The following is a 20,761-nucleotide window of genomic DNA, read 5'->3' on the forward strand; positions in this document are numbered from 1 at the left end:
ATAGTTATGAATTCCGAATACCTATTCTTCAACATAATTTGGTATATTAATAATATGGTGGTAATGCTAACCCTCTCACTGGAGGACTTCTTCCATGTACTGTTACAACACATTTATGCAGTCCTAGTAGTAGAATACAAATGACACATATTTAAGGACAGTTTCTTCCTAAATGAAACCAGTCAAGATGTCAGCATGTCTACTGGATGTGAGACAGTATCTTCTACTGATCCTGCATTTTATTTACTTTTGGAGAAAGTAGTCAGACAGATGCTACTGTGCATTAAAACAGACCGTGATCATTAATATGTAAACCTTCTGGTTAATGAGTACCCAAAGTTATATTGGTGTTGCTCTGCAAAAGCAAATAGGACATTTGCAAGACAAAATATCATCATTATTGATGATGCAAAATCAATCTGGTTGATGATAACATGCGCTGTAATATTAGTAGCTCTGTCATATTTCTGAGGGAAGTGGGAGAATGTTGATTTATGGAAAGTGGCTCCCAAAAGGATAAATCGACAATGCAGTTTCCAATCTTATCCTGAAAGTGATTCAGGGTTTTTTCCAAGTGACTGTTTTTGTGTAAGGGAAGTGGGTGGATTTATAAGAAATGAGCTGTGGGAGGTATTCCGGGAATGTGGAAAAAAACGGCGCAGTTACAATTGTCTGCTACACCCACCATCACTAAACACACACCCACAGGAAGAGAGGCATGCTGAATGTGCTTGTGTATGTGCATGTTTGTGTGGGTGCACAATAAAACTTGTCACCTATCTGATTTAGTAAAACATTCACTGACAGCCGGAGAGGATCTCCGAAAATTTAGTTTTTTCACCGGAGACATTTCATTTGTCATTGTAGTAAAAATACAGATGTTACTCATCACATTTACGATGGCCATGATTTCATTATTTGCACGTGCTACTATTCAAACTGTGACAGATACATTTCACTTCTGTGAGAAACGACTGAAAACACAAGTATTATCTCTAACCAACTTTAACTGCCAAATTGAAAACAATGATTTTTGTTTTGTTAGTTTTGTCACGTCTGATGTATCGGTCATGATCCTTGTTTCGTATGTCATGTCCTTGTGTTGTTTTATTTTGAAATGTTTTCCCTCTTGTGTCATGTTAAGCTTCACTTCCTGTCTGTGTTTCCCTCCTGTGCCTGATTGCATCGTTGTGTTCACCTGTTGCGCCTGTGTTTCTCCTCCCCCTTCCAGCTGTCTCTCGTCTTGTGATTACCCTTGTGTATTTAGTCTCTATGAGGAATATTCTAAAGCTGGTAAATGGAACTGTGTGCATAGGAGAAGGGTCAATATCACCATAAGTTGCTTTTGAGACTGACCCATTTCCAAAAAAAAAAAAAGCTGAGATTTTCCATTGAACTTCTTATTCATTTTATTAAGTAGATGTTATGCTTTTAGAAATGCATGTTGGTCAAGCTCCAACACTTCACTATGACAGAGTGGACATGTTAAGCTTGACAACATCCCACTACACACACATGATGAAAATTACGAAATAAATGTGTAAATATCACTAGCCACTGTTTCAGCCTCCATTGAAGAAAGACAACATGATGGTAGTAATGTCACTGAAAACATCAGGGGGTTTCTTAAAGGGGCAATTACCCCATAATGACAGGTTGGACGGCAATTTCAGGAACACATGCAAAATGTTCAATATGATTATGCAAATAGAATATACATGATCAAAATGAGTCGATTTATCAAATAACTTGCTGTGGACAATAAAACTATATCATTTTTTTTTTTTAAATGAGTCTCATTTAACCACTTATTACACACACTGTAGTTAGCAGAGCAATGTGTGGGACATGGCAAATCACGTACATCCAATGAAAAAAACGGTATAAAATGAAGGAAACAGATTTCAAGAGACTTATCATTGTACCAATATGTGTGTAAATGTTTGGCCATTTATATAAGACCTCAGAGTTTCATTATTCTGCTACATTTTCATGATGACTGAGTGATTCTGATGAGGACACCAAAGGCACTTAGTAGTGACGTTGACTCAAAAACGATTTTAACATATTTGAATGTGAATGTAACAGTGCCCCTTACAGTTTGGGTCATCCAAGTACAGCTTTTAGAAAGATAGTTTTGCAACTCATTAGTGAAGCCTGATGTACGCATATGTGTATTTTCACCCGTGTATTAGATGTGAACTTACAACTGCGCCTGAGTAGTTTGAGTTACCCCTGAGTCTGCCGCCTCTGTGTATTTTGCCCCACAACAGATGTTAAAGCTGCTTTTGACTTGCTGATGGGATGCAGGAGTTCGTAGAAATCAGGACAAACTTATCCCTCCTCTATAAGGAGCAAACACCTCAAACCCCGACAGAAACCTCACTGTTGAGGTTCTGTTTAAAACCACACACATCCAAACATGTGCCAAGTCCCGCCTGCAAACGCACACTTTACATTCAACATGTTTCTCTCAGTGCCAGCCCACCAGCGTACAAAATAAACATAAATATGAGGAATAGCAAGGTTGTTTATATCGTTTGGATAAAGAGCGTCTGTATTCATTTATTTGCATGACCTTACTTAGAAAAAGACGAGGGTTTATGTTGATTTTATATTTACATGTTGTGTTGGAAGCATTGGCCACCTTGGGAAAAGGGTCAAGTTAGGCCAAACAACATCTCAATACCCAGGAAGAGATTTTACATTACAGTGCCTAACTTGTACTTTGTTAAGTTTTGAACTCTGGGACTTTTACAGCAATAAATAAACAAGGTTTAATGTATAACATTGCCTCATGAGACTGTGGTGTAACTACAGATTGACCCATGTTTGCAGGAGACCTCCTCCTGGTGGTAAAATGGACATGTTACATTGAACAGTTTGAAAATGTGACGTTTAAGCTGTTTTGGGGTCTGTTAGGGCCTATTTTTAAAGCTTTGTCTGCCAGTTATAAAGTAAGTGTCTGTACAGCCATGCATTAAGTAGACAGAGGATTTAGATGAAGTTTTCCATCACTGCAAATAAAGGCTTCAAAAAAGGATTGATAAACTGTGTAACTCTGTAATAAACAGTTGATTTTTGATCACACAACATGTTAGAAAATACTTAAAAAGCACTCATCAGTGTTTCTTGTTTTGTTCAACTAAACGGTCTCAAATTCATATATACTCTCACTATAAGACAAAGAAAAGCAGCAAATTAACACATTTTGGAAACAAGCACCAGCATTTTCGCCTAAAAAAAGAGACTCAAAGCATTTATCAATACAATTGCTTATTAAACAATAAATCATCTCAACACTACATCACACAAACAACATTTGCTTTAACTGTGATTTATTGTTACGTTTTGAGTCCCAGAGATGATGACCACTACACAATACAGACACATTTTTATAATGTTGTGGAGAAAATGTCGATGCTTTGGTTGTATGTATGCACTCTAGTTACATAATGAAAAAAGTACAGTACTGACCTTGCGAGCTGTACACACGTGCATTGACATTATACTCTAAAAATACTCTATACAGTATATCAAACACCGTAAAGCCACGAGGCAATCACTAGCAGAGAGGAGCCACTGTCCCTCTGGTCCTTTGTCTTGAAATAAAAAAAACATAAAAAATACATCAATTACTGAAATCCTAAAATCACCACACAACAACTAAAAGAGAAGCAATTAAAGCTACAGTACTCGATGATGAATTGCGACCTCATGATTCTTTAAGTCTACAATCAACAGTTATAAGTGCTTATATTGGAAGTGTAGCAGGTATGCAGCAGCAGCAGTGAGGTTGTTTTATACTGTACTTTAAAAACAGTGACCTGGACCCAACACTATTAAACCTCAGTCAGGTAATGACTGTGGTGCATTGCTAAAGAGCTTCTGAGAAGTCTGGAAACACCCTGTGCCCACAGCTGGCTGGATATCCAACTCAAACAGTGAGCCCCGGTCACAAATATGTGATGTGCACACACCTCGGTAATCACAGTGGCTCCAAAGCGGCTGGCTGTTGTAAGAACACATCGCCACAGAGAAGCAGAGGCAAAACATCAGCGTGTATGTCCAAGACCAAGGTAAGGTAAGGAAGCTGGGTGGAAACATTTTCTGTTGACCTTCAAGGTGTTTTGTTCACTTTACTGGTTCCCACCAGTTCTTCTCAGATTAGCTAAGGACTCACTTTTGATTCCAATTTGCCCAAAAAATAATAAAATAAGTTTAACTTACATAACTTCTATTTCCTCTCAAAGACTGCTTGGGTTAGTTTTACTGGGAACAATTGAAGTCCTCCTATTTAGCATTTATATCAGTATATCAACACTAAGTAAACACCCTTTAGTATACTTGTAAGCATAGGGTAGAGGAGGCTGGTTCTAGAACAGACAATTAATGACAATAAAGGAAAACACATAATAATATATAACATGTCTTCATAGGAGAATTACAATGACTGTACATCCAAAAACCCTTACGGTCCTTATAGCTGTATTCAACTGAATTAACATAATATATTATCAGCAATTTCTTGAATGTTAATATACTGTTTATAAATGTTAAATGACTTAAAGGAAGGTGTTGTAGTTGTGCAATTCAGAAGTATAAAATAAATAAATGGCTTCAGTGTATTTTCTTGTGTTTTTTAAAAGTCAAGCTGACTCCAAGTAGTTTTTTTTTAACACATCCTCAATAAAACTGATCAAAAACTTTCATTATATTCCATACAAAGATAAATACAACCATTTTGCACTGAGCAGTAGCATGCAGTGCAATGTGCATAGTCCAATTAACTTGTGTATTTTATGAAATAGTATGTGTGCTGTTATTGTATTGATGGTTATGCAAATCTCTTTTCCATTTGAGTCCTATGAAATTTGACTAAGGGTGGGTGGAGTGGACAGAGGCATGGTTTATTTTCTATGAATGCAATACTTGAGTTGGTGGAATATCCCTTTGTTCCCGCTTGTCTCCCACATTACAGTTCAGGACTCCTCATCGGTGGCACTGGGGGAACGCTCCTGGAGGAGACATAAGAGAGAAAACTAGAGAAGGTCTATATCTCAAATTTTTATATATATTTATATTATTAAGGAAAAATATGTCTGATAATACTTTAATTAACTGATGACTTATGGGATAAGGTTATCATTACTTGTTTTTGTAAGAGCAAGTTTTGCTGGAGTTCCACAAAGTGAAACTGAATTCCATTGGAGATATACACAGTTATTAAACTACATCCTGCATGTTTGAGCTTCTGCAGGGCTGACGCTGCATGATGTCTATTAAGATCAAGCAGGTAGAAACATATCAAATCCATCATTCATTCTGTACTCCGTGTAAGACTCATGCAAAGCTAATATCACTCTCACAGCCATAAAAATGTTCTTTCAACAAAAGAAACATCACATATGTCAAGATAAACATAAAAACAGTGCATATGCAAATTAAGGTGGATTCTTTTGATGTTCACCTTTTTTAGAACTTTAAATAACACATTTTATAATGATACATTAGTGGGCATTGTTGCTAAATCTGGATCTAACAATGCAATGAGCACAAATGCCTTAGCTCGTGCCACACCACCCTTGGAGACCCGGTGCCGCATTGTCTCACACCAGGGTAAGCAAGGCTTTAGATGTATAATGAAATATGATAGCAGAAGCCAGGTTATAAGAACAGACAGAAACAGACAGATACCTCTTCCTGCTCATCCTCAGAATCGTCATCACTAACAACCGGTTTGGCTCTGTTGCGTCCTGTTCGCCTGCTGCGACCCTTCCCTCGATCTCCAGCTTTATCCTTCTTTCCCAAACGGATCTTCATTTTCACTGAGCGCGCTGGAGACAAACATTTACGTAATGTTCAAAATATACGACTAATCTTAAGTGTGCAAAAGCATTTCTGTGTTATAAACGTAAGTGTCAGTTTCAAATGAAAAATGTTCAGTGAAAAAAAGCACATGACAACACATTCATTCAACCAACAGAAAACAACTCTTCACACGGACAAGCTTACATTCTGACTCTGATTCTTCCTCCAGATCATCTTCCTCTTCCTCACTCTCCTCTCCTTCACTTTCTTCTTCCTTCTCGATCTTCTGCCTCAGACTGGTAAACACTGACTGGAGGACGATGGAGTCTTCATAGATCTGCTCACATGATGAAAACATGAGAGAAAACAATTTCATTATCAATATCATGTATAAACAATTCATCTATGATTACTAAGATTTTACACAATGCCCTCTGTGTTTCACCAATCAGACTTTTGAAAATGAATTACTGTAGGCCAATAGGAGATACTACATTTAGACAAATAATGTCTATTCATTCTGTTCAAACCCAGTATTTTTGAACAATTGGGGAACAAGAAAAAAGGAACAGTTATATTATTTGTAGAATAAAATTCCAGTGCTGGCCAGTTTTATCTGATGAACCTTTCAAAATCAACAGTGAGCTCTCCTGCTTAGCCACACAAAGAGAAAACACTGGCAAGTTGTATTAATACAAAACAATGATGTAGTAATAGGTTACTAATTAACTAACTTACTTAATCCTTGTAAGCATTTTATTTACATGAAGAATTTTGTTGTTGAAGGACTTTTTTTAAGGATATTGACGTCATAAAATATGCTGACAGACATTCAAACCTTCATTTGAAAGCCTTAATAGAAGCACCAACTGTAAAAAGAAACACTCCGGTTTTCAAGCTACTCTAACTGCCCACAGTGAGTGAAGTGAAGACTGTGTACAGCGTGTCTCACCAGGGATCCCTCCAGGTTGAAGGTTTGAGCGTTTTGAAAGAGCAGCATGACGTCTCGCTCCAGGTCACCCAGACTGCGATAGCGATGACCTCGAATTTTCTCCTACAGCGCAGACACAGTATGTTAATCAGGGAGTATGAGAAAGTCACATGACATGTTCATCTTTTGACTTTAGATATGGTTTGTACGCTGCTTACCCAAACAGAATCATTTTTTTTCAGATCTAACCTTGATCTTTCTGAAGTCCACGGGCTTGCGGATCAGTTCGTAATACTCTGGCAGCTCCTTTCGAGACGGCAGCTGGATGAACACTTCGCTCAGCTGACGACCACTGGCGCTGCAGAAAATTACATTGTTAAGATGAGACAAAACACATTCATCAACAACTGAAAGCTCCCGATGAGTTGTGGTTCTAGTTATTTTTTAGATTGTGTTGTTGTTTTACCTACACAATTTGTGAAATGTTTTGAAAATACAAGATTGGATTTCACCAGTGTTTGTAGTGGACAAAAATGTCTTGTTTTTGAGGCCGTTTGATGGTTTCAATTTTATTTATGAAAAAATATTAGAAAGTCAGATAAAGTGTTCAGTTTTGGGTACAATATCTCAGGAAATGTGCGTTGTGAATACTTTATGCTGACTTTTAGTGAGGAGGTCAGTAAAAATCTTCATAGTTTCCTTTTTTTATCCCCAAAAAAATACATGTGATCTACCTGTCTTTATACTTGATGACAGCATCTACGATCTTCCTCATCTTCTTCGTGAGGGACGGGGGGTTGGGGGTGAGTTTCTCAGCAGGTGGTCGTCCCCTCTTCCTTTGCCTCTTCCCATCCTCATCTTTGTCCCCTCGCCCTCGTCCCCCCAGCGAAGAGGAGGGACCAGGGAGATCCAGGTCGCGGTCTCGCTTCCTCTTGCGGGTTGTCTTCTTGTGCCGTACCTCCTCCTCCACCTCATCTAGTGTGCCTTCCTCTATTGCCTGCATGGGAAACACAAACTGAGAGATTAAAATAAAAAAATAGAAATCACAAAGGAAGATTCAACTTCCGAAAGCAAAGAAGTTTAATTTTGTCTTAAAATTTGACATCTGTTCCTCTACTCTGCCCTACTTACCTTGAGCCACTGCTTCTCTGTCAGTGAGTCGCTGTAATCCACCTCCTTCCGCTGCCGAGAACCTCGTCCGAACATTTTTTCCTCTTCCTCCTCGCAGGTCAAACGTTCAACCTCAGCGTCGTCCTTCATGATCCAAGTGGGCAGCTCGTCCTCCTCCATCAGACGAGGTTTTCGCCGCGGGTTACGGGCCTCCTCACGACGGCGGTCAAGGTCCATACGCTGTTGGAGGGAGACATTGAAAAAAGGTTAACGGAAGAAATTTGTAGGAAGAACATTTTGGTAAAGGCTTTGGGGAACACTTTAAATCTATCATTACAACACGGACCATGAACTGGTCGAACTCGTCCTCACTCCTGGCGATCATCTGGTTGACCGTCTCATCATCTGGCACCTCATCCTCCTCCTTAAAACAGTTACCATAGGTTGGCAGGCAGAGTATACGCAAGTTGACTGTTTTAAATGTTGTGTTTCAGATGCACGCACGCACACACACATTAATGCGTAGACACACTTCCTGACCCCAGACCTCGTCTTGTTCCTCGTGTTCCAGGATGGCCTGCAGGAAGGCCCTGCGTTCGTGGCTGGAAGACTTCTGGTCAAACATGCCAGCCTGAATGACTTTTTGGTCCACGTTCAGTTTGTACTTGGCAGCAGCCAGGATTTTCTCTTCAACGCTGTTTACCGTGCACAAACGCAGCACTCGCACCTCATTCTGCTGGCCGATACGATGGGCTCTGTCCTGAGCCTGCAGGTCCTGGAGAGGGATAAAGAGCAACATTTGAAGCTACACTTAATCTTTGTATCTGAAGAACCAAGGTGGGTTAGAAGCAGTAAAACTACATGTGACACCGTAGTGAATGGTCACTGCTTTGACAGAAATTCTGTCCAACATGTTGGAAAAATCTAATCTAATGCAATTAAAATTATGGTTATTATCTAATAAACTTTACAACAAATCAATTCCAGTTTGGCAGACAGTTTTTGATTACATAAATAAAAATAAAGTCACAAGCCTCTGCTCTACGATATCTATTTTTACCCTTTCAAATCACGGCTGAATCGTATTCAGAGCCACGAAGGACCAACAATTAGCGTTCACAGTGCCAAAGGTGATCAACCATCCTATGTTTCCGGCTAACTGAGTACTCTCATATTCTTCATGGCGATAGTTACCTTTTTACAGTATCATGTATATGATTTTTCAAAACTTTAAACACAATGCAATGAATCATGGTGCTTGAAGATTGAAATCGTTAATTAGAAAAGGTTAATTTTGTTAAAAGATTTTGATTTAATGGCATCATTTGTAATCTAAAGTAAACGTGCATCACACCTGATGTGGGTTCCAGTCAGAGTCAAATATAATCACAGTGTCTGCAGACTGCAGGTTGAGGCCGAGGCCTCCGGCTCTTGTGCTCAGAAGGAAGATAAAGTAGTCTGACCCTGGTTCATTGAATGTCTTCAGTAACATTCCTCTATCCTCAGCCTTCGTGGTGCCTGAGATTGAAGGAAGGTAGGACAAGAGAAGAAAAGCTAATGAAGGTAAAACTAAAAACAAGGTCATAAGAAATGCAAGAGATTGAAGGAAAATAATGAATAAAATACAAAGAGAATAAAGGACTAACTCATGAGTAATATGTCTCACCATCCAGGCGCAGATACTTGAAGCTGCGATAGGCAAAGTAGTCCTCCATGATGGTCATGAGAGAGGTCATCTGACAGAAGAGCAGCACTTTGTGGTTTGTGGCTCTGAGCTTTGGCAGGATTCGATCCAACACCTCAAACTTTCCTGATGCCCGATACAGGTCAAGACTGACGTAAAGGTAGGTGTATGGGTTACAAGGGTTACGATTTGTGTGTGAGATCTTAACCTTTCAATGGAATCAGCACTTACCCCTGGACTATCCCACCAGAGAATCCTAAATGTTCAGAGAAGGATTCCTGCAAAAGCAATCAAAAAGGTCTTCTGTTATTCAATCAAATACAAGTCAATACTGCATTATCACTACCAAGTCAGAAACAAATTGGTTTTTTTTGTTGATCTTATCATTTTTTCTTTTTCATTGCCACTACATTTTCTATTGTTATTGATCTTCTTTAGTGTTTAGCATTTTGTAAACTTATTTACTTCCATAGAAATACTATTATTAGTATTAGTATTATTATTACTTTCTGAGCCAGAGCCACCTCATGTGCTTCTAATATCCCAAAAAAGTACACAGTCAAACAAGCAGTAGGAGAATAAATACTTTATGCAATGCACTCCTCAATAGTACCTCTATTTGCTGAAACATGTAAGGGTGGTTACAGATCTTCCTCAGCTGCATGATGGTGTTCATCAGTGTCTTTGTGCCTCCTTTGCCCTGGTAAATAAAATGAGACAAAGCGTATATCAGAGTTGTCAAATAAGCAAGTCTTTTCTGATAGTGAAAACCGAACATACACTCTTGTACAAACCCAAGTATATGTTCTTGACCTGTCATAGTCCATAAATCCTCATAACTCCACAAAGTCAGATTATATAAATACTCTAATGCCACGTTTTTTTGTCCTATTACAAATAATTCATGTTGCACAATGATTGTAGGACTTACTTCCTAAAACACTAAACAGACTAGATAGAGCAGAGACAATTTTATTGGGGTAAGTTTTCCACTCACAGAGTTCGAGTGTTTATGTCCTCACCTTCTTGTCCTTCTCTGATCCATCAGTGAGCAGGACCCCCTTGGCCTGCATGTGCCTGTACAACACCCTCTGAAGAGACGACATGTCACACTTTATCACATACTCCACCTGACGGAGAGAAATGAATGAAATTAAGTCCATCAGTACAGTAGATCATCTTAAGTGTGTACAGTATGTTACTGTGTCTGCTGTGTGTGCTATAATAAATGAAACATGCCTTCTCTGGAAGCTGGGCCTCCACTTCCTTCTTTAATCTGCGCAACAGGAAGGGGCGAAGGACTTTGTGGAGACGACGGATAATCAAGATGGTCTCCTCTTCATTAAGATCAACCTAGGGAGTAAAATAATAATTATTTGACAAGAAAGACACTCTATCTCTGCCTTTCTCACATTTAATAATAAGGGATGTGATGATGCTACGACTTCCCCCCACCTTCTCTCCTGTCATAGCGAAAGGGGCGTTGAACCACTGCTCGAAAGTGCTGCAGCTCTTGAAGATGGTGGGCAGGAGGAAGTTGAGCAGCGCCCAGAGCTCAGGTAGTTTGTTCTGCAGCGGCGTTCCTGTGAGCAGCACGCGGCGCGGGGCCAGGTAGTGTGTGTTCAGGACCTGGGTCAGCTTACAGTGGTGGTTCTTCATACGATGGCCCTCGTCCACAATCATGTACTTCCAACGAATCTGGTGGCGTTGATTTATTGGGGAGAGCAGAAGAGTTCATTTAGATAAAGCTGCCACTATACTGTCGCCCTGATTCCAAAGCAACCAAAAACAGAAAGTGCTCTTAAGTAAGATTGTCCATCGTGTCCTCAGGACGCACCCTGGCTCTGTCGCGAGCCAAAGCCTTGAGCCACCACAAGGGGAAAGTATTGCCTCAACCTCAACACCCACCTTTGAGCAGTCAGGAAGCCTAAATGACTACATGAGTGCATGACAGCATGACGTCAGAGAGGACAGAGGGAGACAGGCGGTGTCAGTGTGGCAGCACCTAGGAGAAAGCACTGAGACGCAGCAGAGTGGGCGGTCAGATTGGCCAGGATAAAATACTTTTCAAACTTTGGGGATTTAGGGAGTGGGAGACGATGAACAAAAACACATGGAAACCTCAAGCAAAATCAAACAAATAACAAAAAATAATTACACTACGACTGCCTGAGTGTGTTTCCTTCTGCTTGTGTTTGTTTGTGTATCCCATCTCACCTTGGCCAGTACTTGTTTATCTTTGATGATGTACTCGTAAGTAGTGAGTAAAACGTTAAACTTTCCACTGCGCAGTTGAGGGACAAAGGCTCTTCTTGCAGCAGGAGACCCCTGAAAGACAGGTTTCAGTGTTTTAGAATAAAAGCAAAAGCAACCTAAGAACAATAAAAGCATTTGTAGTCGCCCACCTTGTAGGACACTTTCACGACTGTCGGTGCCCATTTGTCAAACTCATACACCCAGTTAGAAAGAGTTCTGTCAATGAGAGGCAGCGCTGTTGTAATTCAACAATTTATTCAGAGGAAATATGCTGATGAATGACAACATAACAGATATTTTTCAAAAACTGAGAGTTTATTCTTACGAGAGTGGTACGATGATGAGGTAGGCACCGTTGAGCCGCTTGACCTCCATGAGGTACGTGATGAGGGCTATAGTCTGGATGGTTTTTCCTAGGCCCATCTCATCCGCCAGGATCCCGTTCAGGTTATTGTTGTAGAGGGAAACCAGCCACTCCAAACCTTTAATCTGACAGACAAGGATGGGAGAATCAAGCAAAGCATTTAATTCCTTTGTCAAGTCATAACATTTAAAAATAACTTCATCCATGGCAAGGTAGGGGTGGGCGATATCTCAAATAGACTCAATGTATTGCAGCTTCTTCCTTGTCAGATGGTATCGTATTTTCATAAGCCGCCTGTTAACTAGTGGGCACCCAATCTAAAAATATTAAGATATTATTTATAAGCCATATTGCCGAGCCCAGGTAGAAAATATCATGTGATGGATCTGACTGTGATTATTCACCTGATACTGTTTGAGTTGTCCATTTATTAACAAACTGGACTGTTTGTCGACTTTCTCAGTGACAGCGTGAGCCACAGCATAATACGACTGGAGGCCTCGGGCGAACGCTGCACCGCTATATTCATCATCCACGTCCTGTTTAGCATTTCTGTTGTGGAGACACATGGAGTTTTATTCCATCATGGAATGAAGTAATTTCATGAACACTAATTACTTATCAGCACATGTGCAGTGCAAGAACATAAATGGTACAAAAATGAATTCAACAAGTGTGTACTCACTCAATGATGTGTCGGACGTCCACCTCTGACACATCCTCGCTGTCAGGATCGGCAATCTTCTTCTTCTCCTCCGCTTGATTAGCTGACGGCTGAGGCTCCTCCTCTTCCTGCTGCCAGACCGCTTGTCAGTGATTTGAGCAGTGAATTTGAAACTGGCTTCAAATATGTCTTTAAAACAACCCACCTCCTCCTCTTCCTCTTCCTCGCTGTCTTCACTGTCTGAGCGGGGAGCCACCTCATAACTGGAAAGAATACATGCAGACTCAAATTAAACTGACTAACCGTTAACTGTCTGTGAACATTTCAACTGTTAAAGTCATCTTTATGTACAGGTTTCTTAACCACACAAGTGAATGGAATAAAAACGTGGGTTCTATCGCCGTCACTGCAGTCAGTTTCAACTTTGTTCTCCTTTTTTCATCGTTCACAAAGTTTTAACCAGGAGTGTTCCACTGAAATTGCTAAATGGTATTTTAATTTAAGAAAAACAACAACAATAGCCTCAGATATAAAGCTTCTCACCCAGGGTTCATCTCTAGCCAGGCCTCCAGCTGTCCGGCTTTAGGTGCGTCCAGACCTGTCAGGATGTTCCCGCTGTCCACATGGATGACTTTCACCGGCAAGTCACTCATCTGACTCGTCTCATCCAGAGGCTGCAGGGGAGGACGAAGGTTATCTTTTGGACAGGGTCTGGGTTTACATGGTGGCTAACTAACATGAGACAGAGCTTCACAAAGAGCTTATCCAATGGTGATATTTGGATTAATATTTTGTAAACACATTTTAATGTACTTTGGGTTTTCTTTGAACGTTTACCTTATAGTTTGCCACTGCAATTGTTTTTCCCTTCGCAGTTATTTACGTAATGGATGTCGTGGATATGGCCATCATTTTGATATATGTAACACGATACAGTGACACATTGTGCCACTTTGGGCCTGATGAAAATCTCATTGATCAAAAATGTGCAGTTTTTACCTTTTGCCATGACAAGAATAAAAAGTAAAAAAACATTACCCGCAAAGCTTTGCATGAAATTTGGTATGTGACGTATTTAAAAAGAGGTCTCTATGGAGACAAAGAAAAGCTATAAATCAATGTATCCCAGAAATGTAAACCCAGCATATTTTAAGAGTAACTGTATTATGCAATCAGTGACTTCCCTACAGATAAGCAGAAATCTTATGTTTTAAAAATGTTTCATGCCACCATTACAGCTCCTGCTCACCTCTCCATCAGGACCCATGGCAGGAGTCTGACCCTCAGCACTCTCCAACTGCAAGACAAGAACAAGAGGTTGACCCATCACAATAAAGATCACTTACATCTCTCAAAGTCAATATGTATCACAAACACAGATCACTGGTGTTTCCATACCTTCTTCTTTTTCTTCTTCTTCTTCTTTTTCTCCTTGAGGGCCTGAGCAGCTTTGTGTGCTCTGACCAGCTCGGTGAGGTTGGCAACATACTCGTCAGTTTGCTGCAGCAGGTAGGCCAGACGCTTATCCTTCTTCTGGTCAATCAGTTTACGATAGCCCTCCTCATCCTCGGCCTTGCAGGACAGACATATGCACAGTGTTTGTAGGACAGTATGTATACCAATGAGGGTGTAATTTGCAAGCTTTTGTAGCTGCGTCTCCGTTGTCTCTTCTCACCATGAGCCTCCTCATCCTCTCTTTCTCAATACGCTCGTTCTCTTTCTTCTGCTCGCGCTCAGTGTTGGCGTGGTAGGTGGCCACTGCTTTGGTCAGTTTCTGCATTTTGCCTGTGATGGAGCGGTGGTACTCTTTGAAGTCTTTGGCGTGCTGCAGGATGCTGTTCAGGTATTCCTAAGAACAGAGTGCCAGATTGGGATGAAGGACAGTGAAGATCAAACACAGCAGAAGAGAATAGTCAATTAAAGATACCACTTTTAATCTTAAACACCACAAATGTGTTCGTCCTCTACCTGATGTTTCTGCCTGCGTTTGCGCTCTTGCTCAATCTTTTGCTGCTTCTCCAGTTTCTCTGTGATGCGCGCCTCTCGCAGAGACTGACGCTTACTTCGCTTGTAGGCCTTGGCATCGAGGGCCGTCTCTAGAGCTGTGTCCCTGCGCATGCACACCACAACCTCTTGACGCAACTGTGGATAGACAGACAAACATGGACTTACCACGCCACTGAAAACCTTCAAAATGTAATGTTGTGAAGGTGGAAATAAAAAAAATGTGAAGCTTGGGGATGTTATGCATACCTGTCTCTGGAAGTTAAGTAGTCGGAGGGCTTTGAGCTCGATAGTAGCTTTTGTACGCAAGTCACCTGCCAAAGAGCCTGGCAAGTTCTCCAGCTCAGCAATACGATGAGTGATCCGAGCCTGTAACCTGAGGGAAGGTCATTTGTTGGAAATTTTAATGCCTTTTTTTTTTGTAATTGCGATATTTAAAACTTCTGGTAGATAGTATACAAGAAAAAGCTTGCATATGTTTATGTTTAAGTTGTGTACCACTTTTGGAATGCTTTGAAGAGGAAAATAGACCCCAAGAAACTCTCCTGCAATGTACTGCTTAGTTAATGTAAATGAGACGAAGGTTACTGTGATTCCCCTGGCGTACCTGAACTCCCTCTCCTGCAGTATCTCCATTGGGTCGAGGCCGCAGGGTTTCTGAATGGGGGTGATGCGATTCTGCTTGGCATGGAAAGGCATCATGGGAGTAGGCTGTGCCGGCTGGCCTGGGGACTGGGTCTGTGGAGGCATTACTGGAGAGGCGGCTGGAGGAACTGAAGGGGGGGCAGGAGAGGGCCGGCCAGTGGGCTGAGGGGGAATGAGCTTCTGGGGGGCGTTAGAGGGGGCGGCTGCATTCACCATGGGGCCTAGAGAGAAGTCGAGTGTAAAAAATAAAGAAAAGTCTGATATTTTAAGGAAAAACTATATAAAGTTTTCTGCCAAAAACTTGTTGAAAATCTTTGGGTGCGAAGGAATTTATGCATTTCAAATGTAAAGGTAATCTGTGGAGTTTATAACCACTGATAGTGGAGCAAGGTTTGAAGAGTATTTCCCATTTATTTGTACTGTGCACACCCGTGAGGATGCACATGCGCGGCACTGAGGATAAGGCACCAACATAAAAAATGTAAAGTGTTTACATGGATTAGTGATAATAACTACAATTAATATGGACATACCGGCTCTCACGTCCTATGATTTTATACATGTCCAACAAGAGACAGGTTTCCCAAAGTGTTACAGCAGCACCACACACCTTCAGGCCAGGACTTGGGAGGTCCATTTGGGTTTTGCATCTGCATCCCAGCTGGAGTGCCTGATGGTCCTGGAGGAGGCATGTTGGGACCCATCATTCCTATAGGAAAAATATGCACAGCTAATTTAAGCTTTAAATCTGCTAGTACATGTCTAACGGGACATTTCAAAAATATTTTAAGCAGACTTTAAGAGGAGAACTTTTGGGGAAATGTGCAGCTAATTAAAGTATAATGAAATGTCTCTTGTATCTCTCTACTAATTTTAAATACTCAAAATTAACTCCATTTGCTCCTGAAGTTACGGAACCTTCAAAACCTGCTCTTACCCAGGTGTGATAGTCCTACTTGATTAAGAATTGGATCAGTGTAACCATTGGTTTATTAAAAGCATAGGTTTTCCTTAATGTTCCTCGTTTTTAAAATGTTGTTCTCTTGCATTAGACAAAGTACTTGTGGACTGTGTAAGCAAGATGGCTTTAGTTCATTTTTATTTTGATAAGAGTACTAACTGAAGAGGAAAAAAAAAGAAAAAAAAGGTGAATCCAAGAAATAAATAAATCATAGATATGTACAAAAATCAGAAGTGTGTTCGTACATCATAAGAGGCACAATTTGACCTTTATCAGTCAGCAAACACAGGACATAGCTTGGTAATGCAGACACAGTCCATGCATACTCACCATGAATGCGGCTGTAGCCTGAGCCCATTAGCCCAGGCCCTGGTATCGGCCCTGCAGGTCCCCCTATTAGCCCGCCTCCAGCTCCAGGAACCAGGCTTGGCATGGGCTGCTGCTGCATCCCAGGCATCGGCCTCTTCCCTTGGACAGCCATCTGGAGGTGATCTGGCAGGGGCTGACCCCGGGCCAGCATCTTATAAGCCATGATCTGGGCTCTGAGTTGGTGAAGCTGGTTCTGGTTGAAGGGAGTCGGGCCACCAGGACCTCCAGGACCAGGAGGGCCTCCAGATTCAAGGCCAGATACAAGGGTGGAGACACCAGGGCCCAGGCTGGGTCCTGGATTGGGGCCTGGAGGGCCAGGCCGGTTATTGGGACCCAGAGTGTGCGGATCTACACCGGGGCCATCTAAAGGTGTAGAGGCAGAGCCAGGACCACCAGAGGAGGAGGAGGAAGAGGAGGATGGCATGAGAGGTCCAGAGGGGGGGCCGTTTGAAGGGACAGGGCTGGAATGGTCAGAGCCCCCTAACGGAGAGTGGTAACCTGGAAACACAGACAGAAAGACGGACACAAAGGTCGATGAAAGCTGTGTTGGATGGAAACAGTACAGAATCACTCACCTTGGGTCTCTTAGTTAAATATTTCAGGAAATATTTGTCTGAGAAAGAAATATTCCCATTCACAATTCCATTAAAACAACAAATTGTTGTTTTTTGCAACCTAAAACAAACATGATATAATATGTATAATTAGTGAGCTTTACAGGTGCTAGTATGTTGATGTTGTTCCTTTGGACAGAGCCTGGCTAGCTGTCTCCCCTCATCTCTATTCTTTTTGCTTAACTAAGTCAACTGTCTGATGGCTATATAGCTTCACATTTATCGTAACTCTGATTTACGAAACTATTCCTTTTAACAAAAGCAAACAGTAGCTGGATGAATAGTAAATTATTTCCCAACACTATTCACACCCGGCCAGATGGTCATTTCGTAATGTTTTTAACTGTGATTCAAAGGGCTAAGCCTACCAGTCTGTCTTTTTTCATTTCCTGCATAAAGCAGAGGGCAGTTAGAGGCGTAGCAAAAAAAGTTTCCGCCTGACTGTTAACAGTGGTGGTTTAAGACAGGGCCACTGTACTGTATTTTGATATTTTGCTCATTTTCAGGTTCATATTTGTATGTTGTGCTTCTACTGACAGGTTTACATGCTTTAATGTTAAAAAATATCTTTATTTTTCTCATTCTGTCTGTGCTGCAGCATCTCTTTTCCCCCTCTGTCTGAAACCAGAGCTCAGTTTACTCTGATTGGTTAGCTGGCCTGCTCTGTTGTGATTGTTCAACCACTTAGAGATGTCCAGGCCCTTAGCCTATCATGTACAATGTGTTGCGAATGTTATATAGTGAAGTCCCTATGTTATAGAAGTAACAAAGATGACAAATTGAGGCGTTTCAGAAGAGGGGAGTGTGGGAGAGAATTTTGGGATTTTTGCCTTTGCAGACCTTTTTCATGCACAAAATCCTATATATCACACAACAGGAAAGGGAAAATGCAAAAAAGAATAATAGTGCTTCTGTAAAAGAAACAAATTGAAAATAATGACTCAATTGTTTCAACAGTGAAACTCCCCATAAGCCAACCAAGCCTCATCACTACACAATCACAGAAGAACACAACTTACGCAAGGCTGGAAATAAGATATTGCTTAAGTCTCGGTAGCATTCCTACCTTGTGAGTGTTGGTCCAGAGGACTGGGTGGAGGACCCATGCCACTGTGCCCGCCCTGTCTCAGAGACAGTCCCTTCATCTGACTGAAGCGGCTCTCCTCACTCAGGCTCTTCTCATGCATGCTCTCCATGGGCTGCAGAATACAAAATCAATCGGGGTTCAAATTAAATTACCATCCTGAGGAGAAATCTTTAGGTAGGTTCAGCTGGAAACATGGTATAGTTGTACTAGGGGAAAACACATTAGGATGAATGTAAAAAAAAAAAAGGTGATAATATCATATTAAACATAAGGAGTTGTAAGATAATGGGACAGGCATAGTTTTTACAATATTTAGAAACATGGCATTATTAATCACTTCCCTATAAATGGTTCTTATATTACTATTTAACATGTTATAGGGATTGGTTAACGCTTTAGGAACAGCATACAAACACCAAATTAAGGGAAATGTTTTTTGTTTTTGCGCTGTATATTGCAATGGAGCAGCATTAATAGTGGTGGTGTCTCTCAGTGTTTTGAACACCCTTACTTTGTGAAGAGGGTGCATGCTGTCCTGGCCATATCCAGAGGGCCCTGGCTGGGAGTGCCCAGAGGGTGGGCCGGGGCTTGGGCCCATCATACTGTGAGAGGAGCCTGGAGAGGGCCCAGGGCTGGGGCCCAGCATAGCCCCAGGGGAAGGACCTGGGCCAGGGGAAGGACCTGGACGAGGTGTGCCTCCCATGGGGGGATCTGGTGTTGACATCGGCCTGGATCTCCTGCTCCTGGGTGAGCAGCAGAGATCTGGGAGAGAAAGGGGAGAGCGAGTGATGGAGAAGAGGATCCCTCCAAAACTTTAAACTATGGCAATGCAATACGGGAAAAGTTAAGTGATCTAAAATAGCATTTGTTCACGGATTGATTAGAAAATTATTGGAAATAATTTGACAATTTAACTCTGCTTTACTGATAAATGAAGTTGGTGCAAAATCTTTGCAACATTTGGCTGAATTTTATCTTATGCCTCTCATATCTCTATTTTCTCCCGCTGCGCTGCACCAAATCACCCGTTGCGCCCATATGCAATTACAGCTGCAGGGTCTGCCACTGCACTTGAACTGAACGCGGGGAAACGGTAAATTGTGCACATGAGCCCATGCTACTGAGATCATTCTTACTCAGACCATGAAAGCTTGTCTCGTTAAATATAAAAAAGGGGAATGGCGGTTTGTGTTTGTGCTACTGACCTACCCGCATCAACAGGACAGCGGTCCTGGGTGAATGTCTGCGCTCCCTGTAGTTGATGTTTTCGGGGATAGAAGAAAACGCAGCAGTTGACGCAATTAGTCTACTCACCCTGTTAGTATTAGCCTTCAAGCGTTGATTTGTTTCAACGACGCGGCGCGAGCGCCCCCTCCTCCGTTTTTATGACCGAATGTCTAGTCACGGCTGTGCGGCAGCGCGCATGCGTGCGGAGCTACAGCAGCGCTCCATTGAACTGTACTGCAGGCGTATACAGTGTATGTACATGGAGTCATCAATAGGTATTTGAAGGATTGTTTTTACAATGTAAACAGGTTTCTTAGGACTTGGTGGTGGGTAGGCTACTTTTCATGAACACATGTTTTTTTATCATGATGATTTCCACAGAATGAAAGCTAACCAACTTCATAATAGGGCGGTGGTGGCAAAAGTCCATAGGGGCTTGGCCTGGGAACTGGAAGGTCCCCGAAAGACCAAGTGCCACCGTGGTGTCCCTGAGCAAGACACTGGTTACCTACACTGCTCCCCGGGCGCCGTACATAATGGCAGCCCACTGCTCCTAACACTAGGATGTGTCAAATGCAGAGACCGCATTTCGTTGTACTAGTACTTGTACTCTGTGCAATGACAATAAAGTTGAATCTTTTTTTTTATTTTTATATATGTGCACCTATCTCCAAGTAATGCTAAACTAAATAAATCAGATTCACAAATAGACAAACTAACCATGACCAACTGCAGTACTTCTGAGGGACATCACCTAAAATACACTACGTCCAAACTACAGCAACATTTTGTAGCTGCACAAACTGCATATCCGGTCTAACGTTTACTGTACACAGAAGATTTGTTTTCTAACTGCAGCATGGTTGTATTACATGAGAATCCTTTAGCATTTAGTGTATCTCTGGCATTTAAGAACTTAATTAAATATGCAGCATCAACATTTGCATGCCAACACATTTTCATTATGTTAGTTTCATTGTATGAAGAACAAAATATTTTGTATATATATATATATATACATACAAATAAATGGG

General features: G+C 41.4%; 1 protein-coding gene across 3 annotated transcripts; it reads right to left on the bottom strand.

The window, feature by feature from the left end:
* Window positions 1–3,321: 3,321 nt before the first annotated feature.
* Window positions 3,322–19,880, bottom strand: LOC134865077 (transcription activator BRG1). Of its 3 annotated transcripts, none has more exons than XM_063884478.1 (34): window positions 19,710–19,880; window positions 19,012–19,262; window positions 18,480–18,612; window positions 16,761–17,297; window positions 16,080–16,178; window positions 15,432–15,690; window positions 15,074–15,200; window positions 14,789–14,962; window positions 14,496–14,669; window positions 14,219–14,392; window positions 14,070–14,117; window positions 13,364–13,494; window positions 13,026–13,083; window positions 12,842–12,951; window positions 12,561–12,708; window positions 12,118–12,281; window positions 11,942–12,008; window positions 11,754–11,864; window positions 10,992–11,234; window positions 10,776–10,889; window positions 10,559–10,666; window positions 10,150–10,236; window positions 9,768–9,814; window positions 9,519–9,685; window positions 9,207–9,370; window positions 8,367–8,627; window positions 8,199–8,276; window positions 7,874–8,092; window positions 7,477–7,739; window positions 6,992–7,100; window positions 6,764–6,865; window positions 6,016–6,148; window positions 5,698–5,837; window positions 3,322–5,018 (listed from the first exon to the last, which is right to left on the bottom strand). In XM_063884478.1, exons 2-34 carry the CDS (start codon window positions 19,222–19,224, stop codon window positions 4,983–4,985), a joined length of 4,998 nt encoding a protein of 1,665 aa, XP_063740548.1. In that variant the 5' UTR covers window positions 19,225–19,262; window positions 19,710–19,880; the 3' UTR covers window positions 3,322–4,982. The 3 variants fall into 3 exon arrangements, with proteins under 3 accessions (XP_063740548.1, XP_063740547.1, XP_063740546.1); XM_063884477.1 differs by having other exon boundaries at window positions 6,016–6,151; XM_063884476.1 differs by having other exon boundaries at window positions 6,016–6,151; window positions 7,477–7,757.
* Window positions 19,881–20,761: the final 881 nt, after the last annotated feature.

Source organism: Eleginops maclovinus, chromosome 5 (assembly GCF_036324505.1).
Source record: "Eleginops maclovinus isolate JMC-PN-2008 ecotype Puerto Natales chromosome 5, JC_Emac_rtc_rv5, whole genome shotgun sequence".
Lineage (NCBI taxonomy): Eukaryota > Metazoa > Chordata > Actinopteri > Perciformes > Eleginopidae > Eleginops > Eleginops maclovinus.

Excerpts from the sequence above, each read along its gene's own strand:
- LOC134865077 (XM_063884476.1), bottom strand. The coding sequence starts at position 19,224 with ATGTCAACACCAGATCCCCCCATGGGAGGCACACCTCGTCCAGGTCCT. Across the intron at positions 10,237-10,558 it reads GATCAGAGAAGGACAAGAAG|GGCAAAGGAGGCACAAAGAC; the intron begins GTGAGGACATAA and ends TTTATTTACCAG. Across the intron at positions 6,152-6,763 it reads TCAACCTGGAGGGATCCCTG|CAGATCTATGAAGACTCCAT; the intron begins GTGAGACACGCT and ends TCATCATGTGAG.